The sequence below is a fragment of the Mugil cephalus genome, chromosome 7, assembly GCF_022458985.1.
Source record: "Mugil cephalus isolate CIBA_MC_2020 chromosome 7, CIBA_Mcephalus_1.1, whole genome shotgun sequence".
Lineage (NCBI taxonomy): Eukaryota > Metazoa > Chordata > Actinopteri > Mugiliformes > Mugilidae > Mugil > Mugil cephalus.
In genome coordinates this window covers 23,505,978-23,523,878 of record NC_061776.1, presented here as the reverse complement: position 1 = coordinate 23,523,878, position 17,901 = coordinate 23,505,978, and the positions used below count along the sequence as shown (strand labels likewise).

Here is a 17,901-nt window from a genome sequence, read left to right as displayed (position 1 = left end):
GTCAGTTTAATTTCACTATTTTTAGTCGGGTGAAGGGAACTCAGAAAGTAAGAACTTCATTGCTCAGTGTAGCCTTGCTATGTATCTGACAATAACCTTCTTGACTATTAAATGATGTAAGACACAATTTGTGTCCACACAAAAAGAAACACTAAAAAGTGAACTGTGACACTTCAGCAGTTTTAGTGAAGCATTCAGACCAACGCCGGCTGTACGGTGCAGCCGATAACAGAAACAGCAAAAGATAACGTCAACTGATTCAAAACCTCTATCCATCTGACCCACGTTTCTGAAACCGAGCTCTGTTTAACCCAAAACTTACAAACTTACTTCACCCTGGTTTCAAGCCTTCAACACCTGAAGTAGATCGTGAACCTAACAACAACCCTACAGTGTATTTAAGGGCAGCAGTTCAGATTATTCATGCAGTTGTGATCTGTGATCTAAGTTTGCAACCAAAACTTTCTGAAGGCATTAGAAAGTTTTTGACAGCAACATCACAGACAGCAATATAATCATCTTTGAAAAGTTTCACATCTAATGAGGACAGGCTGTGCACAAGCAAATGAAAGCCATTCATCAAAGCCATGAATCAGCGTGACCCAAATTCTCAGGTAACGGATGTGTTAACCACCTGATCTACATGGATGTGACATGAAGCGGCAAATCACACCCTAACATGACAAAGCACTTCTCACCTTGCTCAGGGCTTGGTCGGTCTTCTCCGGGGCGCTGCGGTACGCCTGAGTGACATCGCTGAGTGGGAGGGGCATGTACTGCAGGGTGAAGTTGCTATTTGACGGCGAGAGGGGGCAGAGAAACAGGGAGGGGAAAAAAAACACAATATTACCCCCTGTAATAATAAAATGGAGGAATTTCAATGTTAACAAGAACAAACAGAAAATGCGCAGGGGACTTAGAATCGTCTCCAATCCCCTAATAAGGAATGCACCCACGTACTCTGCTGTACACAGACACAGACATATGGGAATGAACTTCACACCCACACATGTGACTGGCACACATGTCAGAGGACTGTGTAATGTTTACTATTACACAGCGTTTCATCAGAGACGGCGATCTAGTTTTCACATCGGTTTGAGTGGTGTGGTTTATGCGTGTATCCACTCTTCAAAAACACTGCGGTGTGTGTGTGTGTGTGTGTATTCGCCTTACTGCTCCAGTGCTCTCGCCACATCTTGGAACCCTTGCGCTGTGGTGTTGTTGCGATCCCACGTCACACTCCTGAGAGGGATCCGACCAGCGGCAAATGCAGTAAGACAGGCGGTGAGAGGAAAAAGAAGAGGATCAGTTGGATATAATGCCACACTTGACGTACTTCAACAATACGGCTGTGCAAGCACAGAGGAATTAAGACATTTGTCAGGAGGTTCTGTTCGGTATATGCATAGGATGAGTTTGTATTAGTGGATTTCCAATGCATGAACAACTGCCACGCAGCTAATGAGCTTCTGTTATTCTACAGCGCAGATTCTCCACCTACACTCCACTGTGTCCAACTCCTGTTTGTTTATATAGACAGACATTTTTTCTTTCCTTTCATCCACTCTCCTCCTCTTCCTTGCACCTTCCCCCGACTCGTTTTGCCCTAGAAATTTAGTCAGTAAAACCTAAATCTCTCTCCTTAGGTGTTCTCGCTCTCCCATCTCTTCACAGCTTTCTCTAGGCCAGATACAACAGTCTCAGTTCTGTCCTCCTTTGCCCCTTTCTAAAGTTTCCTTCCTTCCACCCTCAACACATCTCCAAAACATAAAAGTTCACTCAGTTTTACTTATGCCTTACTTACGTTGGTTAATATACAGTGAGCCTGAAGGCTCTGCCCTTCTTCCCACCAATTTGCCTTGCTATCCCACGGACCGCACAGTAAAAAGTCTTACTGCTACATGGCTTACTTTCTCTTCTCCGTCTTTGAAGCGCAGCCTTAAACTCAGTGTTCTGCCTCTCAGAAACCCCAGTGTATCCTTACATCATACCCAACAAGTTTTTTTTTTCCTTTCTGACCCTAATTCTTTCATCCGCCCTCCCTCCTTTGCTTCCATCTGACTACTCATTTGAGAACTCACCTGAGCGTCGTGTTGATCTGCAGCGCTTTGCTGAGCATCTTGGCCCCGGGGTCCTCCAGGAGGTTGCCGCTCAGGTCCACTTTCCGTAAGCAGGCATTGGAGCCGAGGGCATTGACCAGCACCGTGCCCCGCTGGCGGAGCCTGGAGTCAGCTAGGGAGAGGGACTGCAGGGCCTGGAGGATGCAGGGAGGGCATGGAAGGAGAAAGATGAAAGAAGATTACAAATTTAGACCTTTCAAAGGCTAATAAATGTGTATAGGAGCAACTGTGTCAAAGGCAAAGGGGTGTGCGAAGGGGAATTTGGCGACTAAAGGGTTTTGGGAGACATGGTCATTAAGAAATAAAAGTTAACATCATCCAGTAAAACATTACATCCAGATTTGACTTTCCAAAGGTCTCTAGGAGTTTACCCGTACTTATTAATTGCTATTCATAAGGTTTCTTTCTTTTTTTTTTTTAATGAAAATCAACAATGAACCGGGATAAACATTTAGATTTAAATTAGATTAGATTTTTTTTTACCTCTCATTGCTCTCATTTTTATTGTTGAAACTCATTTAAACCATCGTGCTAATTATAAAAATGTAATCACATTTTGAATATTTCTAATGTAATTTAGATGAACAACATCTACCAAAGTACTTTAGGCCGTACAGAGTCTATTTGTAACCTGGCTCATAGAAACTGGAGTTGTCATCCCGACTAGGTTCAAAATAACATTTGAAAACCATTTTGTAAAAACATTCTTCACAAATATTAACACTGCTTTCACACGGGTGTGATAAATATAAACCCAGAGCAGACAGCGAGCGAGGAACCCTATGATCGATTTCACATTTTAGGTGTAAACAAACAAGATGTAACAAATCAATTAATGAGCTTTAGAGGTGCCGGTTTCCTGTAGCCGTAGCTTTGTTTTCAACTGTTTTACTATGTGTGAAGGTGGAATCTTCTGATCCCAAAATAAAACAAGTGTATTTATAAAGTTGCCTGTTCCCCGTTTTAAATTGCTTCTCTTCGTTTTGGCTGGAAGGAATTCTCATTTTCTCACCCATGCTGCCAGCAGCCCTCTATGACTCATACTTTAAAGTGTTAACATGGAGCTTGCACCACTGCCAAGTGTCTGCAGGGGACACACAGATGATTTTAAATGTTTGTGTTGTCATCACTTACTGTAATGCATGAGCTGGCGAGTGGGCTGACCTCTGACACAGAGGGTAATTCTTTTAAACACACGCGCTTACGCCCGTCCTTGCCTGCTTCGGCGTACTCGCGCACGAGTCGGATCTCGGAGCGAGAGCATCGTTGTGAGCTATCACCATCAACATCAGTAAATAATTGAGTAGGCTACTTGTCATGCTGAATTTGCAGAGCACAGACGGCCTCGGGAGTCTCACCAACAGACCAAAGAATCGTCCGTTGGGCCCGCGGACGACAGGACACGTGTTCGCACCTCGCGCGCGAGGCAGGTGGGAGATTGAGCTTAAATGCACATGAGTGAGGAGACAAGCATCTAAATGGTGATGTATGGATGTATGGATGTATGTGTGTGTGTGTGTGTGTGTGTGTGTGTGTCGCCCCACAAACATTTTGAGCATGCCCAATTCTGTGAGGAGCATGTAGGCGTGCATCTGTGCATAATACCACAGAGAATTTGCGTGCGTGCGTGCAGAACGTGTTACATAATCACACTCACACACTCTTCTTCTTGCACCAAATGAACTAGTTTCTGCAGAATTTCATCCAGCGCCCTGAGGAGGCAGAAACAAGAGGAAAACATTCATCATGCGCATCATCTTCACAGCCATCTGCACTGCTGCTACTCCGCGCGGTCCCTACCTGCCCTTGATGTTGAAGTTCTTCCCCAGCATCAGGTGTTTGAGGGAAGGGTGCCGGGAGAATGCTGGGATGACAGCCAGCAAGTCGGCATCCAAACCTGCGCACAACACACACGTCGCCGAAGTGTAAGTGCAGCCCCAGCAGTAGTTTGCCCTACAGAGCTTTTCTGGAAACCCACATCTAAGTAGATCTTTTAATTACACTCTTCATCTAAGCACAGATCAAAGAACAAGCATGAAACTTTGAGAATTCCACAGACACTAAAAGACAAGATATTAACAGGTACTTCAAACAGAAAAGGTTGTATTATTACTACATACACAGCTGACGATTACAGAGCTGTCACACGAGTGACTCATCATTCACTCTGCCAGTGTTACTGTCCACTAAAATTCCAAAACGCTTCCAATTAACCCTACCCTCACTCACACCCACTCAGCCTTTCAAAAGGTCCAGGATGGAGGGTGCTGCAGATAGGAGACGGTTTCCATGGCAAGATATTTCAGTGACAATGACTGAAACGCGTCATTCACAGAGCAAAAATGTCTGCGGTTAAATAATCTCACACGCTTCTAATGTGAGCCGAGTTTATTTTATCACCGTTTCCTGTGACACGACGTGTCACAGGAAAGTGTCTGATGATGAAGGAGACGCGTGTAATGTTTCTGCTAATTAAACAGGTTCTATAAAAAGGGTAAAGTGATTAATGTTTAGGGAATGCTGGTCAGTGAGTACATTTGCTGTACTTTTATCTGTGCAAAATGGTTTGAACTCTCCAAGAAACAGATACTCCAACTTTCACAGTGCAACTTAAATACAGTGCTGGAAGGGGAAAAATAATAAGCATGGGTAATTTAAAGACCCAACCAGATGAAAGAGTAAGGAAGAAAAAACTGTTGTGGCAGCAATGTACTGGATATGAACTCAGGGTTAACAAAAACACATTAGGCGATTTGACTTCTGGTGCAGCTTTACATTTTTATTTTTATTAGTCCATAGCAAGAGTCCATGCTAGATAGATAGAGGTTTTATTTGTCCTTCACATGAAAATTGTTTCCACAGTTCGTACAGCCCCCGAGAACATAACACATCATTTCACGAAACACATATGCCATGATGTATCGTCAAAAGGGAAAGTTACCTCCAAAACAAACCTTATTAGGCAAATACGTGTGTATCCACAACCACTCAAAAGTCTGGACACATTCTCATTCAATTCTATGAGAACATGTGTCCAAACTTTTGACTGTTAGTGGATGTGTTGCATAATGTTAATACTGACACAGTGGGTTCAGTCGTTTGGTGTAAAAGGAAGCCTTTTTAAAGCGAAGCTGTATATATCCAGACCATCAGTCAAAATCAGACATGCTCACAACATGTCCTGTCTGTTCTGTCAATTTTTTCTAATTTGTCTCCTCTGTTCTTGTAAAGCGTTCTCTGGTGTCTAGAAAATTGCTATATAAATCTAATTTATTATTATTGTTATTACTGTTGTGTCCAAAAACGTATCTTACCATTATCAGAGATGTCTAAAGTCCCCACGCATGAAACTCGAGGAAACAGTTCCTGAATCACGCCGGCGCCTGCTGACCTCAGCTGTGGGAGGAGTGGAACATGAAGGGTTAGCAACACACTTTAATCTGTGTAGAGGATGGGTGGAAATGCCTGGAGCACAGGCTGAGAGAACGTACCTCACAGCCGCTGATGTCCAGGTGTAAATCAGTGATATGAGGGTTATTGGACAAACCCAGGAAAAGAGCCCTGAAGGGAAACACAAGCAGGGGTTTGACCAAGGGAGACCAGGAAAAATGAGAGATTAATGAGAGAGCCGCCATGGAGGAGTGAGCGAAAAAGATAGTGGATAAGAAGAAATGGGGAGAAACAGAGGTCAATTAAGGAAGTAAGACAAGCGAAAACGACAGTGATAAAAATTAAAGGTCAGTCCTACACAAATCCATTCGCTGCTTCTCCTCCATCTAACAACCTGAACGGATCAACCGTCGCATTCTCTCCGCCCCGTCCTGCCCCGCGTCCTCCTCTGCACAACTAAAGGTTTTAGAGCCATCTTAAAGGATTTAGAGAAAAGTAGCTTAAAAAGAAGATTCATAGCTCCCCGAGTCCCTGACAAATAGCGCTGCAAAACCCTTGACTGCTACTCAGGAGAAGTGGCCAATTGTTGCGCGTACACAAATGGTGCTGGAGGCACAAAGACCAGCGCATTTGCACATCAATGCTGTGCTGGCGGACGGTCTGGCGCAGTGCACACACACTATAAAGAGTTATGCACCATGAGGGTGTAATGAGGAGAAGTGTAAAGTGGCGCGTCCCTTCCGACCAGTCTGGCTCCGGTCCATCATGCAGCACACAATCATCTCGACCGCATCTTTGCTTTGTTTCCTCTGTTACTGATTGTGTTCCTTTGGCCTTTAAAACTAACAGTGGGCTGCACAGTTAACACAGAAACTGTAATGTTGCAATGATCCATTTATCTCCACGGGGAATCTCAATTTTTGCTTTTCTGATCTGTGAACTATTCAACTACAGATCTACTGATGAGGAAACAGTCCTGCACAAAGACAGCAGAGTGGAAACCGGCCAATACAGCTTCTGTGTGCGTCCTCTGATCAGAGGCCAGTCTACTAACATAGTAGGCTGGCTCAGGTGTCAAAGAAAAGTGTCTGAAACCTAACGTGTACCACTGACGGTTTGGATTCAGACTACACCCCATGTGGTGTAAGCTATTTTAGTATTCTGAGAAGTCTGAGACAATGAAAGCAGGAAAATAACACAACGCTGAGTGGTTCTGCTTGAAAGGAGGACAGATTACACTAGTCTCCTCTCAAGGCCACTACGCATCAGTAATGCATTAGGGTTAGAGAACACCGCAATGATGCATGGTGATTCTTACATTTTAACAGCCTCCGCTTGGGTGTAACGTTACAAGGTCCTCAGTAGTGATCCTCCGCGGGCTCAGTTTACCCAGAGTTTTAAAATAAACGAGCTTACAGTACCGAGAGTGGATACATTTTTAGCATGGATGGCCCCAGTGGGAATTTATCCTTCACTCCTCTGAGGCTTCAAGTTTGACTAAACATTCTCAGCAGCGCAAATGCTTGTTGACACAGAGAGGAGGCGTCACTCAAAACTGACGGCGACACCCTCAAAAGAGCTCGGGAGCTGAAAATAATGCAACTTTTATAAGCTTCTTTATGTCACGAAACTCCACCAGAGCCAAACACGAAATAAATTCATTTCAGCATCACTCTCCATGAAAACGAGTCACATTTACATGACAGCACAGCTCCTGGGCCGTAATCTGAAAAACTGTAAGAAGAAGGAAGCAGCTCTTCTTTACCTTCACGCTGGATCGTTTATTGCATTATACTGTATCTCTTAATTGGATTGTGTTAGTAATTGAATTAAGATGGCCGCGTGAAGAATTCATCACAGAAGTGATGTTGCGTAAATAATAATACAGTTACTTCATTTAAGCCTATTGTAAAATTATTACAATATCTCGACAGGAAACTATTTAGCAGGATTTTGTGTATTCAAAATGATTATTTATCTCCTTTTATGATTATTAGACTACATTTATCTTATCTACTCATCCATCTATATAGTAACCCAAAATATATTATAATGTACTTTCTATTTTGGCTCCCCAGTGGTGAGCAGATTACGCTCGCATATTATTAGCATGATTTCACTCGGCTGTTTGATGTGTAAATTAGGAAGCCTTCTTGGTAACTTGGCTTTCCTTGCTGTTATTTTTTGCCAACTCAGTATATGCATCCTGCACATAGATTTTCCAAATGAAGGGATCCGGTCGCCAGTTGACTGACACGAGTGTGCGATACGCTAGACAAACATGGATATAGTCAGCAGAATATTCACCGAGTAGTCACCTGACACTTCAGTATATGGTGTACAATGTAACACTAATAGATGTTTACTTAAATGACTGAGAGCTGAGGGCATCCACTATTTATCACTGTCAGTAGTGATGTGCTGATCTATCACGTTTGTTTCTCTGCAATTGATTTGGACTTTCATTTAGGGTGCTGACAGTATCCAGCTGGTGCTCTTCTTCACATATTATCCATCTTAATTAAACGCTTGACACACAATGGTTGACTGTAAACTAGCTCCAGGTAAAATTGAAAAACTCATAATTGCCTGTGACATTGTCTGTTCTCAAATTGGAGAACAAATTGAAAAGAGGAGCCTTGGGAACCATCAGTCATTAAACAGTCAATCATAAAAATAGGTTTGAACTCCAAACTTAAGAGTGCTGATTATCCATGATTTTTTTCTTGTTGTTTAGGGTATTGTAGCTTTTTTTTTCTACAATACAAAGTCTAAAGATCACCTTCAGCTCATGCAACATGCCGCGGCAAGTCTCTTAACTGGGACCAATAAAAGATGAAATATTCCTCTGACCCCATCGTCTCTGCATTAGTAGTCAGCTTTACAGTTAATACGAAATTCTTGGTGCCAAGTTCCCCAGTAAATATGAACCTATTGAAGCCTCCTTTTTCTTCTCTGAGCTTTACGGTCATCTGGTCTGAGACCACTAATGGTTAGCCACAACCGGTTCAAAACCCGATGTGATCAATCTTCTGAAGCTGCGACACCATGGAATGCACTTTCCATGCTGTTATACTGCACAGATTCTGCTGACTCTTAAAAAAACATACAGAGCCATAAAATTCTAGAAGCTCGTCTGTATAAAAAGTCTTCAGTTGCTTCTTTTAAGGTCTCTTTTACTGTGTCTTTCCTGGTTGCGCGTGTTTTACAGTATTTTATTTTTATTGAGAAACACTTTGTCTATGAAAGTTGATATATAAATACATTTTACCGACTGACTTGTTTGCCAGTCTGACAATCTGATGCTAGTGCTCTGTCTCTCCTCATTTTCAGTCTGTCTGGTCTAATTTGTTGTCATCTAAACTAAAACCGAGTCTATACCTCATGACCTACACAGAGCTCAAAATGTAGTCCTTTCCACTCTGCAGCTTGAAATTCAAGTGTGTGCTCTGACCCCTTTTGTACATTAACTTAACATTGCGTTTGGCTTCGGTCGGTGCGCTTTGGTACCTTCATTTTAGTCGTGACCAGCACTGCAGTTGATTTATCTGTCATCTGAGAAATGATAAGAGACCTTTCATTTCACAAGTCACTTCCTCTGTCAAAACTGGCCTTTTAAAAAAAAAACTTTGAGTATCTTCAAAGTGCATTTTTGAAAGGTTGTTTTGATGTGTTTCTTGGGCTGATGTGTTTGATACTCTTTGTGCTTTAGATGTATTTATTTTTGGATCCGTGAATGCATACTGATTTGGGGATCCCTTTTTTCATATAAGTTTTTTTAAACAAATGAATTTTCTTCTTTTGTGCCGTCTTGAATTACAATGTGATCAGCCTAGATACATAATAATGACGGAGGGGGTAGGGGCTGAATTAGATATCTGTGTCTTTTTAGGCTTTTTCTTTACAGTTCAAACTTCACGAGTGATTCACATCCAAGACATGCTGGCAGATACGTAGCTTTAAAGGTCACTACAAAGCCTTGCCTCTGACAGTGACTCACCTGAGTGAATCCGGGGGGACTTTCATGGAGGCCAGGCTGACATGGGTCAGGCTGAACGCGGAGCTGAAGAACTGACGGAAAGTTGGCAGAGAATCTCTGGCCTTCCTGCAAAAGGACAGAACAGAACAGAACAGACATGTTAAAAACCGGACCGGACAGGAGGAGAGAGTGACGCATTAAAGATGTATCACAATCAGGGAGCTAGACTGAGAATGAAAGGTAGCAAGAGGGCAACAAGGCAAGATCATATAAGAGACTGATTGAGACGAGAGAGGAGATGGCAGAAAGATGATGCGCTGATAAAGAGTGACAGAGTTTGTGGCCGACACACAGGGAAGCGAATGAGTAAGAGAGAAAAGAAGTGCAGAAAAGAGTGGTAAAGCAGGCAGACGCTGCCTGTGACATTTAGGTCAGTATTACATCAACGAGACATAGTGAAAAGGTGAAGTTCGTATTAATTACTGCCACCGGTTAAAAAGCAACACTGACCAATTATCCTACCATCTGCTCGGCAGAAACAGGACATTAGCCTGTCATCAGAGGAAGGACAAGAGCGTTGGTCTGCGTGTGCGTACACTCAGAGAGGAGGCTACACTTGTCATTCACGGGATGAATGTAGTGCGCCGGTTCAGATCCGTGTTAAGCACTTGTCAAAGCAGCCAATCCACCGTTTCAGGCTCCGCCGTACAAATAATTCACCACAGGGGAGGATGAGTAAGTGGGGTCTGAAGGAGGCAGGGTAAACTGATGAGTAGAAAGAGGAGAGAGGTGAGGTGTGGTGTGAATTCACCTAGCAGAAAGATGAGGCTTGTTTTTTTCAGGTAAAGATTACCTGCTACCTCTCTCCAGGCAGCTGATATGTTGCTTAGCTGTGCAGCACAGATGCTTTTGTAAATGCTCTATTTTTTTTTTCCTTCACCTCCACCCTGAGAAAATCATTTTGTTTTCACTGACACTTTAAAAACACGCTCTCACACACGAGCACAGCTGAAATTTACGTCACGGATCACGAGCAGAAACGACCCGCAGATATGACAACTGTAATTTTCTGAAAACAGAAGAATCCCGTCACATTAGTAAAGATGAAGAACCTAAAGATGGTGACATCCAATTGTTACGTGTCAGTGGAAAGGTAAACTATAATGTCGCTCTTGTCAAGAGCAAAACATACAGAACCAAAAGAGGCTCTTCTTATATTTTCAGGTAATGATGTTGCTGCGTTACTATTTCATGTTAACCTTTCCCACAGCAAACATTTGACTCATCAGAGCAGAAAAGCAGTGTGAAGGTTTAGTTCTATAAATAGAAAAAAGCAGTTAGTGAACAGACGCTGTGTGTTTCCTTTCAACGACACATCAAATACCTAAATATCACTTACTTTTACTTTGATTGTTCCTTCTTTCCTTTTGCTACAGGATCAGTTAACAGCACATTTGACGAGTCTGTTATTGCCTTTCAACATAAACTCACAAATCAACAGCTAATAAGGGAGAGAGAGACAATAAAAAGTCTAGCCTAATTAGTGCTGAACACAAAGTGCAGCGGAGGCTGATGGGAATTAAATTAGTTGTTTAAGTAAATGGACGTCATGAATCAAAGCACTTGACAGAATATAATTCTGACCTGATGATGGCACCAGACGAACATTAATTCTTGTGAATATGCAGTATGCCAGGCTGTTTCACACCGTTACCGCCATGGAATCAAATGTTAGCATTTCCTATTTCGTACATTAATACATTTTCCAGTGCATTTAACATACAAACCGATCTCAAACATGACTTAAATCATTCAATGTTCTCCAAATGATGCTTCAACTTCCTTTTGCAAGTTTTTTTTTTTTTTTTTTTGTAAACCTCTCGACTCAAATGCTTTCAACTTTTTTACGTCTTGTCTGTCTCGAAACAAGGATTTGAAGCAGTTCATATAAATATCATGTTTACATGTTTACCCGGTTTTACATGCGTTCTTGTTACCTGGAGACTTTACAACGGATGAGTGTAAATTTAGATGAAGCACAGAACCACAGCAGCCTCAATTATGGGAAACATGCTGGGCAGAAATAAACCAGAATTATCCTTTAAAAGAGACATCGCTCGCCTCCAGCAGCGTATCTGCAATAATAGCTGAACCTCCAAGACATTATAAAAGGAAACGCTGCTCTGCACTCTCCTCCGTCTGATTGCTTAGCCAATTTTGTCATGTACCGTGTGTTTGGCACAGCTGTTTTGCAGATATGAGAGCAGTAATGTGACTGGCTGGGAATATAATGACTAATCACTAGACCCCTCCAATTTCTGTTCCACTTCACTGAGTTTCTTTGTGCATATTGCACTCCGAGTGTGAGCCCTCATTGTCGTTGAGCACCTGACCCAGTGCTTTACACTGATTGTTATGACTTCACTGTTCAAACAGGGCTGCGAGAGTTTCATTTAACACCGAGTTGGCCTGCGACATCACAAGATTAGATATTAGTTCATTTTTGGTGGGTGCTCAAACGCTGCGCACGCTTGTGTACACGCACAGATGCCAAGACAAAGGATGACTGTTGTCGCTAGATTGCAGTGCATCTATACCAGCGATTAGGCCATCGAGCAGCTGACGGAGTTGCATAACTTTGAGAATGCTCCATCGTTCAGCCTTCACAGATAAAATCGTGTTAACTCGGGTGCGCGATAGAACTGCGCAGCGCGTGAGGAAATGAAAAGAGAGAACGAGAGATAAAAGAGGAGAAAATTAAGTTACGAGGGCTAAACGCAGAAAAGACGGTAAGAAATGGAAAAGGTTGAAAGAACAAAAAAAGATGATAAGGACATCAAGATAATAATGAGGGGAAAAGCAGGCAGCTGCACTATAAGCTCCCGTCACTGCTGGCGCGATAACCTCCCACTGTGGGGAACGCCAGCTCTTCTTTGACCCATTTGTAATGATTAGCATATAGCCTGTCAACACACCACAGATACAGGACGGCTTCTGTCGCATAAGCAGATACAGTGTCACCGTCTCTCTCGCAAAACACTCTCCTGAGAGCTGTATCAGCGACTTGTACCCACACTTGCACGCGTGTGTAACAGCATCTACACGGACTGCTCATTGTCTCTCGCAAGTGCCCAGATGTGCATGTGTGTGAGACGGGTGAATGAGGGGTCTGAAGGAGCCTGTTCCATATTCATGAGAGGCGGCCGGGCGGCTCTTATCAGCTCGGTTCAGCTTGGTGGCTCCAACGCTGCTGCCGACCGACTGACAGCGCTGAGCCCGCGTGCATTTAATGCTAAGGGACCGGCTGGAGGTGGGACGGACTATGAACAGAGGGGAGGCAGAGGGAGGAGAGAGGCGGGAAGATGTGAGGAGACAGAATGGTGTTCAAGACGATGGTTAAGATGATTAAAGGTGGGAGGGAGAAGACAGATAAGGAAAGCTGAAGAGGTGCGGGGCGTATAAGCATATAATGCAGAGGAGAGAGGGTTAGGAGAGGGGAAAAGAAAACGTAGGAAAGGACGGATAAAACCCAGACAGAAAGATGAATGGAGCATGGATGACACGAATACCAGGAGGGGGTGAGTGAGCACATCAGCCAGGGAGATGCAAAAAAAAAAGTAAAAGATGGATGGAGAGATGGAGCAGATAAAAAGAAACAGAGCAAAAAAAATGAAAAAAATGCAGACGTGGGAGCCTGGGGAATGAAACAATAATTCCCATCTAAAATTAGTCTCATTTTTCACCAACTTCTTTCTCTGTAATTCTGTAATGTAATATGCTGAGCAGGGAAGCTCCCGGGCTCCTGTGGGACACGACATGATGAGTGCCGGAACTGCCTCTGCCTACCAGCTAGGTAAACAAAGAGAGACGAATTCGGCAACAAGCACACACTGCAACACACAACGAGAGGAGACTTGTGGGGCGGGAGTACACACACTTGACAGACAGAAAACTTGTTAGCAAACAGAGACATGTGTACATTAAAGAAAGCCGCGCAACACACATGCAGCGAGGCAGAATAAACGGGAGACGAGACGCAGACGCTAATTCTGTCGGTGAGGTCCAGGGATAAAAACTAATCTGCGGCAGAACAAAATTGATTATGGTCGCTTCGCTCCGCTCCCCCTGACTGGAGTTCCTCCAGAGCTGTTTGGCTGAGTCAGAGGCAGAAAACAAATGTGTACTTTTTTTTTTTATATAGAAAAAAAAACATGGTGAGGTGAAAGCCCACCTGTGAGAGAAGGAGTTCTTGGACAGGTTCAGGTAGGAGAGGTCAGCGCAGCAGCCTCGCAGCAAAGCCCCAAACAACTGGCAGAGAAACCGAGACAGAAATAGGCGTTATTGCACAAATGTAATGTAAGCAGACTAAAAACACAGTATATGCTTGTTGGTGTAAGTCTCTCCAGTAGAAATATGATCCGATGTATAACCCTGGCATTATTTAATAATAAAAAATAGTTTAATAGAAGCCTTGTAAGCTTGAGGCAAATAACAGAATAATGTTATTGCTGGTCAAACCAGGACAAAACTGTCTCAATTGCTTTTGGGATTTATTCCATCCTCCCCGTGCCATATGGCTTGGAGTTGTGCACAATAATGCAGTGTTTGTAATGCAGTGTAAAGTTTCTACAACAAACACACATTAACATCTGCTGTACGCGACTTCCAAGAAACATGGCATCATCAGAAGTGAGTATCATAAACCCTTCAATATGGCCGTCTCTGCTGGGAGAACAGATACATGTCTGTGACGGGGACGAGATAAATATCTGCTTTGAATACTGATGAGGATTGTGCATTGGGTTTTTTTTTTTTGTTGTTGTTGTTTGCTTGTTTGTTTTTTCTTTTTTTGAGCAGTTGAGCAAGGCGTATAATAAGCTTCGACTCTTTTGGTGGGAAATACTAATTGGAGGATTTCCCTCAAGTAGTCATTGATTTGGTGTCTGCACTCTTAATTAGCTGCACACTGCAGTGTAGAGTTCCTAAGTATATACTGAATCATTCTAATGAAGCACAACTTAAGATACGATTCTTAAACACAATGCGTTTTTACAGATTACATCAGCAGTCCTCAACATTCTTGGCAGCGTTCTTGTTTTTGAGAATCGGCATCATCATATTTCAGACTTGAGCCGCTGTTACCAAACAGAGATTTCTCCTGTTAAACGTCTTGGACAGTTCATTCATTTATGTGCGACAGAAGTACATAAAACTTTCCAATGTTCCACAAAAACACATTAGCATATAACTTTGTGGGGCTCTGATTCATCTTGTGGGGCCGAACCCCCTGGTTATGAAGCACTGGATCTAACTATCAAAGTGCATAGAAAGTAGAAATATCTCCTCGGATACACTGGGGTTGTGAATGTAACGCGCTGGATTCTCAGTATAGTGCCGAGTCCTCTAGAGGCAGAAAACTAACTCGAGCTTCAGCAGAAACACTAATTTGCTTGTGATTTAATTTTTACTGAGAAACTACCATAGAGCAATTTCAAAAGTCTCTGCGTTTCTCTGTACGAGAAAATACGAATGAAAAATCATATTTTGGAAACGGGAATTATTAAGTTAAGCTTTTACAACCTAATAGTTGGCAAATAACACTGACTTTGACTTATTTTCCTTAGTTAATCCTATATTCTCGCACATTTGAGTGTTAATACCCACTAGCTCCAGCAGCCGGATGAAAAATAGCAGGCAGTGTTTGTTCCAATCTTTCAAAGCGCGTACGGAAAGTGCTCATCCGTCTAAGAAGTCTACTAATTCCCGATAGCAGGACTAAATGGGCTATAAGAAGTGTAATTGTATTGCACTGCATCAAAGTCAAGCTGAGCCCGAACCAGGAAAAATGATTTACTTACAGTTCTTTAATTTGTTATACTGCGTATCTGTCAACCAGCAAAATCCGTTTTAAAAACAGGAAAAGTCTAAACAGAACTTGTGTGGACGCCACATACAGTTTTCTAGCTTATATAAGATCAGTGGAACATCTACCATCCACCAGTCGGCGTATGAAATCTAAAATAAAGAGCCTTGGAGAGTGTAACCCTGTTAATCTTAAAACAAAGGTGATTTATTTGTGTTTGTTAGACACATGAAACAAACATGATTGGCATCAAAACTTTAAGCAGCGTTTCATCACTTGAGAGGTTAAACTATCGGACAAATCCATTTTCCCCTGGCAGTGTGATCCATCACACAGATTGACTAATCGACCGCTGCCCGTACGTTGTAGCAGATTAAAAAAGGAAATTTATTAATAATTCAATCCAACAAGCTAACACTAAAAAAAAGACCAATTCTCCCTGAGACCGAGTCCTCTCATAAGGACAAATAACAATTAGTAAAACAGGACATGGAGCAGGTGTCAGAGAGAACTCTTTACCGTCTGTAAGTGAAGCACATTGGAGAAGTTGAAGCAGAACAGAAGCAATGACTTCCACTCGTGCACATAATTCAATACAGGATTCATGGCCCACATTACCAGGAAGGAGGATTGGTTTCATGGGGTGGGCTAGTCCTCCATGAAACAGATTCCTCTCTGACAAGCTCCCTGCTTTCAGGTGGTTAAAACGGTTCAAGTGTAGTGATGTGCAGCAAAGGAAGAAAGCAAAGGTATCACAGTCATCTGCAAGGTACCATAGTTCAAAGGCACCGGGAGTAAAAGATTTACACTGCGATGGAAGAAATTCCTTCACAAGAACTGTATACAAAATCTTCCTGAGAGGATATGAATAATATCTATATACCATATTTGCAGAAAGCATAGGCCCTCATTATACAGGAGCCCCTGATAGCGCTATGTTTACATTAAAAAATCATGTGTGAGCAACCTTTTGGTTGTGGTTGGCCGAGATGAATTACAAAGTAAAGGCAGTTTAGTTTTTCTGCTTCAATATTCAACATGTGCAATGTGCATTCACTGTATATGTGATCTATTGGTACCACTATATGCACAGGAGTTTACATTGTTAGATGTGGAATCTACCATCTGTTATGTTTTCTCATCAATACCCACTGTGCTACATTAGTGCTGATAGTTTATACTGAAAGCAGAATACTTTTATTTTGAAGCCCTCACCCTCCATGTTACTCCATGGTTGAAAGATATTCTGGTTGCTCCATTAGAAATATGAAAAATAAGGACTCATGAAATAGATTAATAAGATGATAAGATTTCTTCACTGCGTTTAAGGGCTGATCATATGTTTTGTAGATTCATATTTTAAAATTAAGTATCCAGTAATGAATAAATACTGCACAGCTATTAATGAATAGTAAAGCACCAAAGTTTTCTTCCATAGCACAATGAATGCAATTATAAAGACACTAAAGTTCAAGTCTGGGACGCTCAGATCGCCAGACTAATTTGTGTTATAACTTTAAGCTGAGGTGATGCTGAGCAGCAGCAAAACTAAAGATGCTGAAAGCAATAAATGCTACAAAAGATCTGTGGCTGAGTCTGACCACTAACCGCCTTAGAGTGGAGGGATCAATAAAACATATATATCTATGTTTTATTTATGTCCATTCTATCCAACCGTGCGTGTCTGTACTGCACTGACACAGCAGCAGCAATTCCACATACATCTTCCTCTACATCTTCTGGAGCGACTAGTCTTGTATATTCACAGTAAACCAGCAAGAAGTGTAACTGGCGGGGGAAGACATGCACCGTGTTCAGTTAACTCTTTGGAAAAAAAGCTCCGTCATCCTTTGAGCCATCAGTGTATCTGCTAATGCAAAGTCATATTTCTGTGGTGACAAAGATGGAAACAAACACCCGACAAATGCTTGTGAAAGCTTTTCACACGAGACATTATTTGTATAATTCATAAGAGGATATAAATTTCTATTATTGTGATTTTAACATCTTCCACACATCACTCCGAGCTTTTGTGCAGAGGAGACTGAAGACAGAGTGACTCAACAGAGGTTTTGTGTGATAAGAGATTCAGATTGAGAAAGCCAGGGCTTTTATGTTTCTTGGCTTGAATCCTATCCTAGAGATGAGCTCAGGCAGCAATGGGTGAAGAGTGAGTACAAACCAAGTCTACGGTGCAGTCTGTCCCAGAAAGGTCCAAATGGACCAGGCAGTTGGGCTGAGCCAAGAACAGGTACAGGTTCTGTGTGGGAAGAAGGAAAAAGACATGAGGCACAGACCAGGCTGGAAAATCATGTTCAATAATAACTTCTAAACCTATGAACTCATAATGCGTGTTGCAAATCTATAATTCATTTTAAATGTCTAATTAATGTAAAACACTTTGAAGAAATCAGTTTTTACTTTGACTTTTTTTCCTGTCTATATATGTGAAAATGTTTTATTTCTTATCTTATATAAAGCATGTTAGATTTCCATCCAAAAGTAGTGAAAAATAGGAGAATATGTGTCCATTTCCATCCATTGCT

The 17,901-nt window shown here is 42.2% G+C and overlaps 1 protein-coding gene across 3 annotated transcripts in view; it reads right to left on the bottom strand.

Moving 5' to 3' along the window:
- carmil3 (capping protein regulator and myosin 1 linker 3) overlaps positions 1-17,901 on the bottom strand; it is a 71,157-nt gene that overhangs the window by 19,597 nt on the left and 33,659 nt on the right. For all 3 annotated transcript variants that reach the window (XR_007113166.1, XM_047590508.1, XM_047590507.1), the window contains exons 15-24: positions 17,538-17,615; positions 13,724-13,800; positions 9,514-9,618; positions 5,615-5,684; positions 5,438-5,519; positions 3,924-4,020; positions 3,781-3,835; positions 2,085-2,257; positions 1,177-1,245; positions 699-792 (exon numbers count right to left, since the gene is read on the bottom strand). Coding sequence is in view for 2 of the 3 variants with exons in the window: in XM_047590508.1 (XP_047446464.1) it covers positions 699-792; positions 1,177-1,245; positions 2,085-2,257; positions 3,781-3,835; positions 3,924-4,020; positions 5,438-5,519; positions 5,615-5,684; positions 9,514-9,618; positions 13,724-13,800; positions 17,538-17,615 (900 nt within the window). In the remaining variant the exon portion in view is untranslated. The remainder of the gene's footprint in view (positions 1-698; positions 793-1,176; positions 1,246-2,084; positions 2,258-3,780; positions 3,836-3,923; positions 4,021-5,437; positions 5,520-5,614; positions 5,685-9,513; positions 9,619-13,723; positions 13,801-17,537; positions 17,616-17,901) is intronic.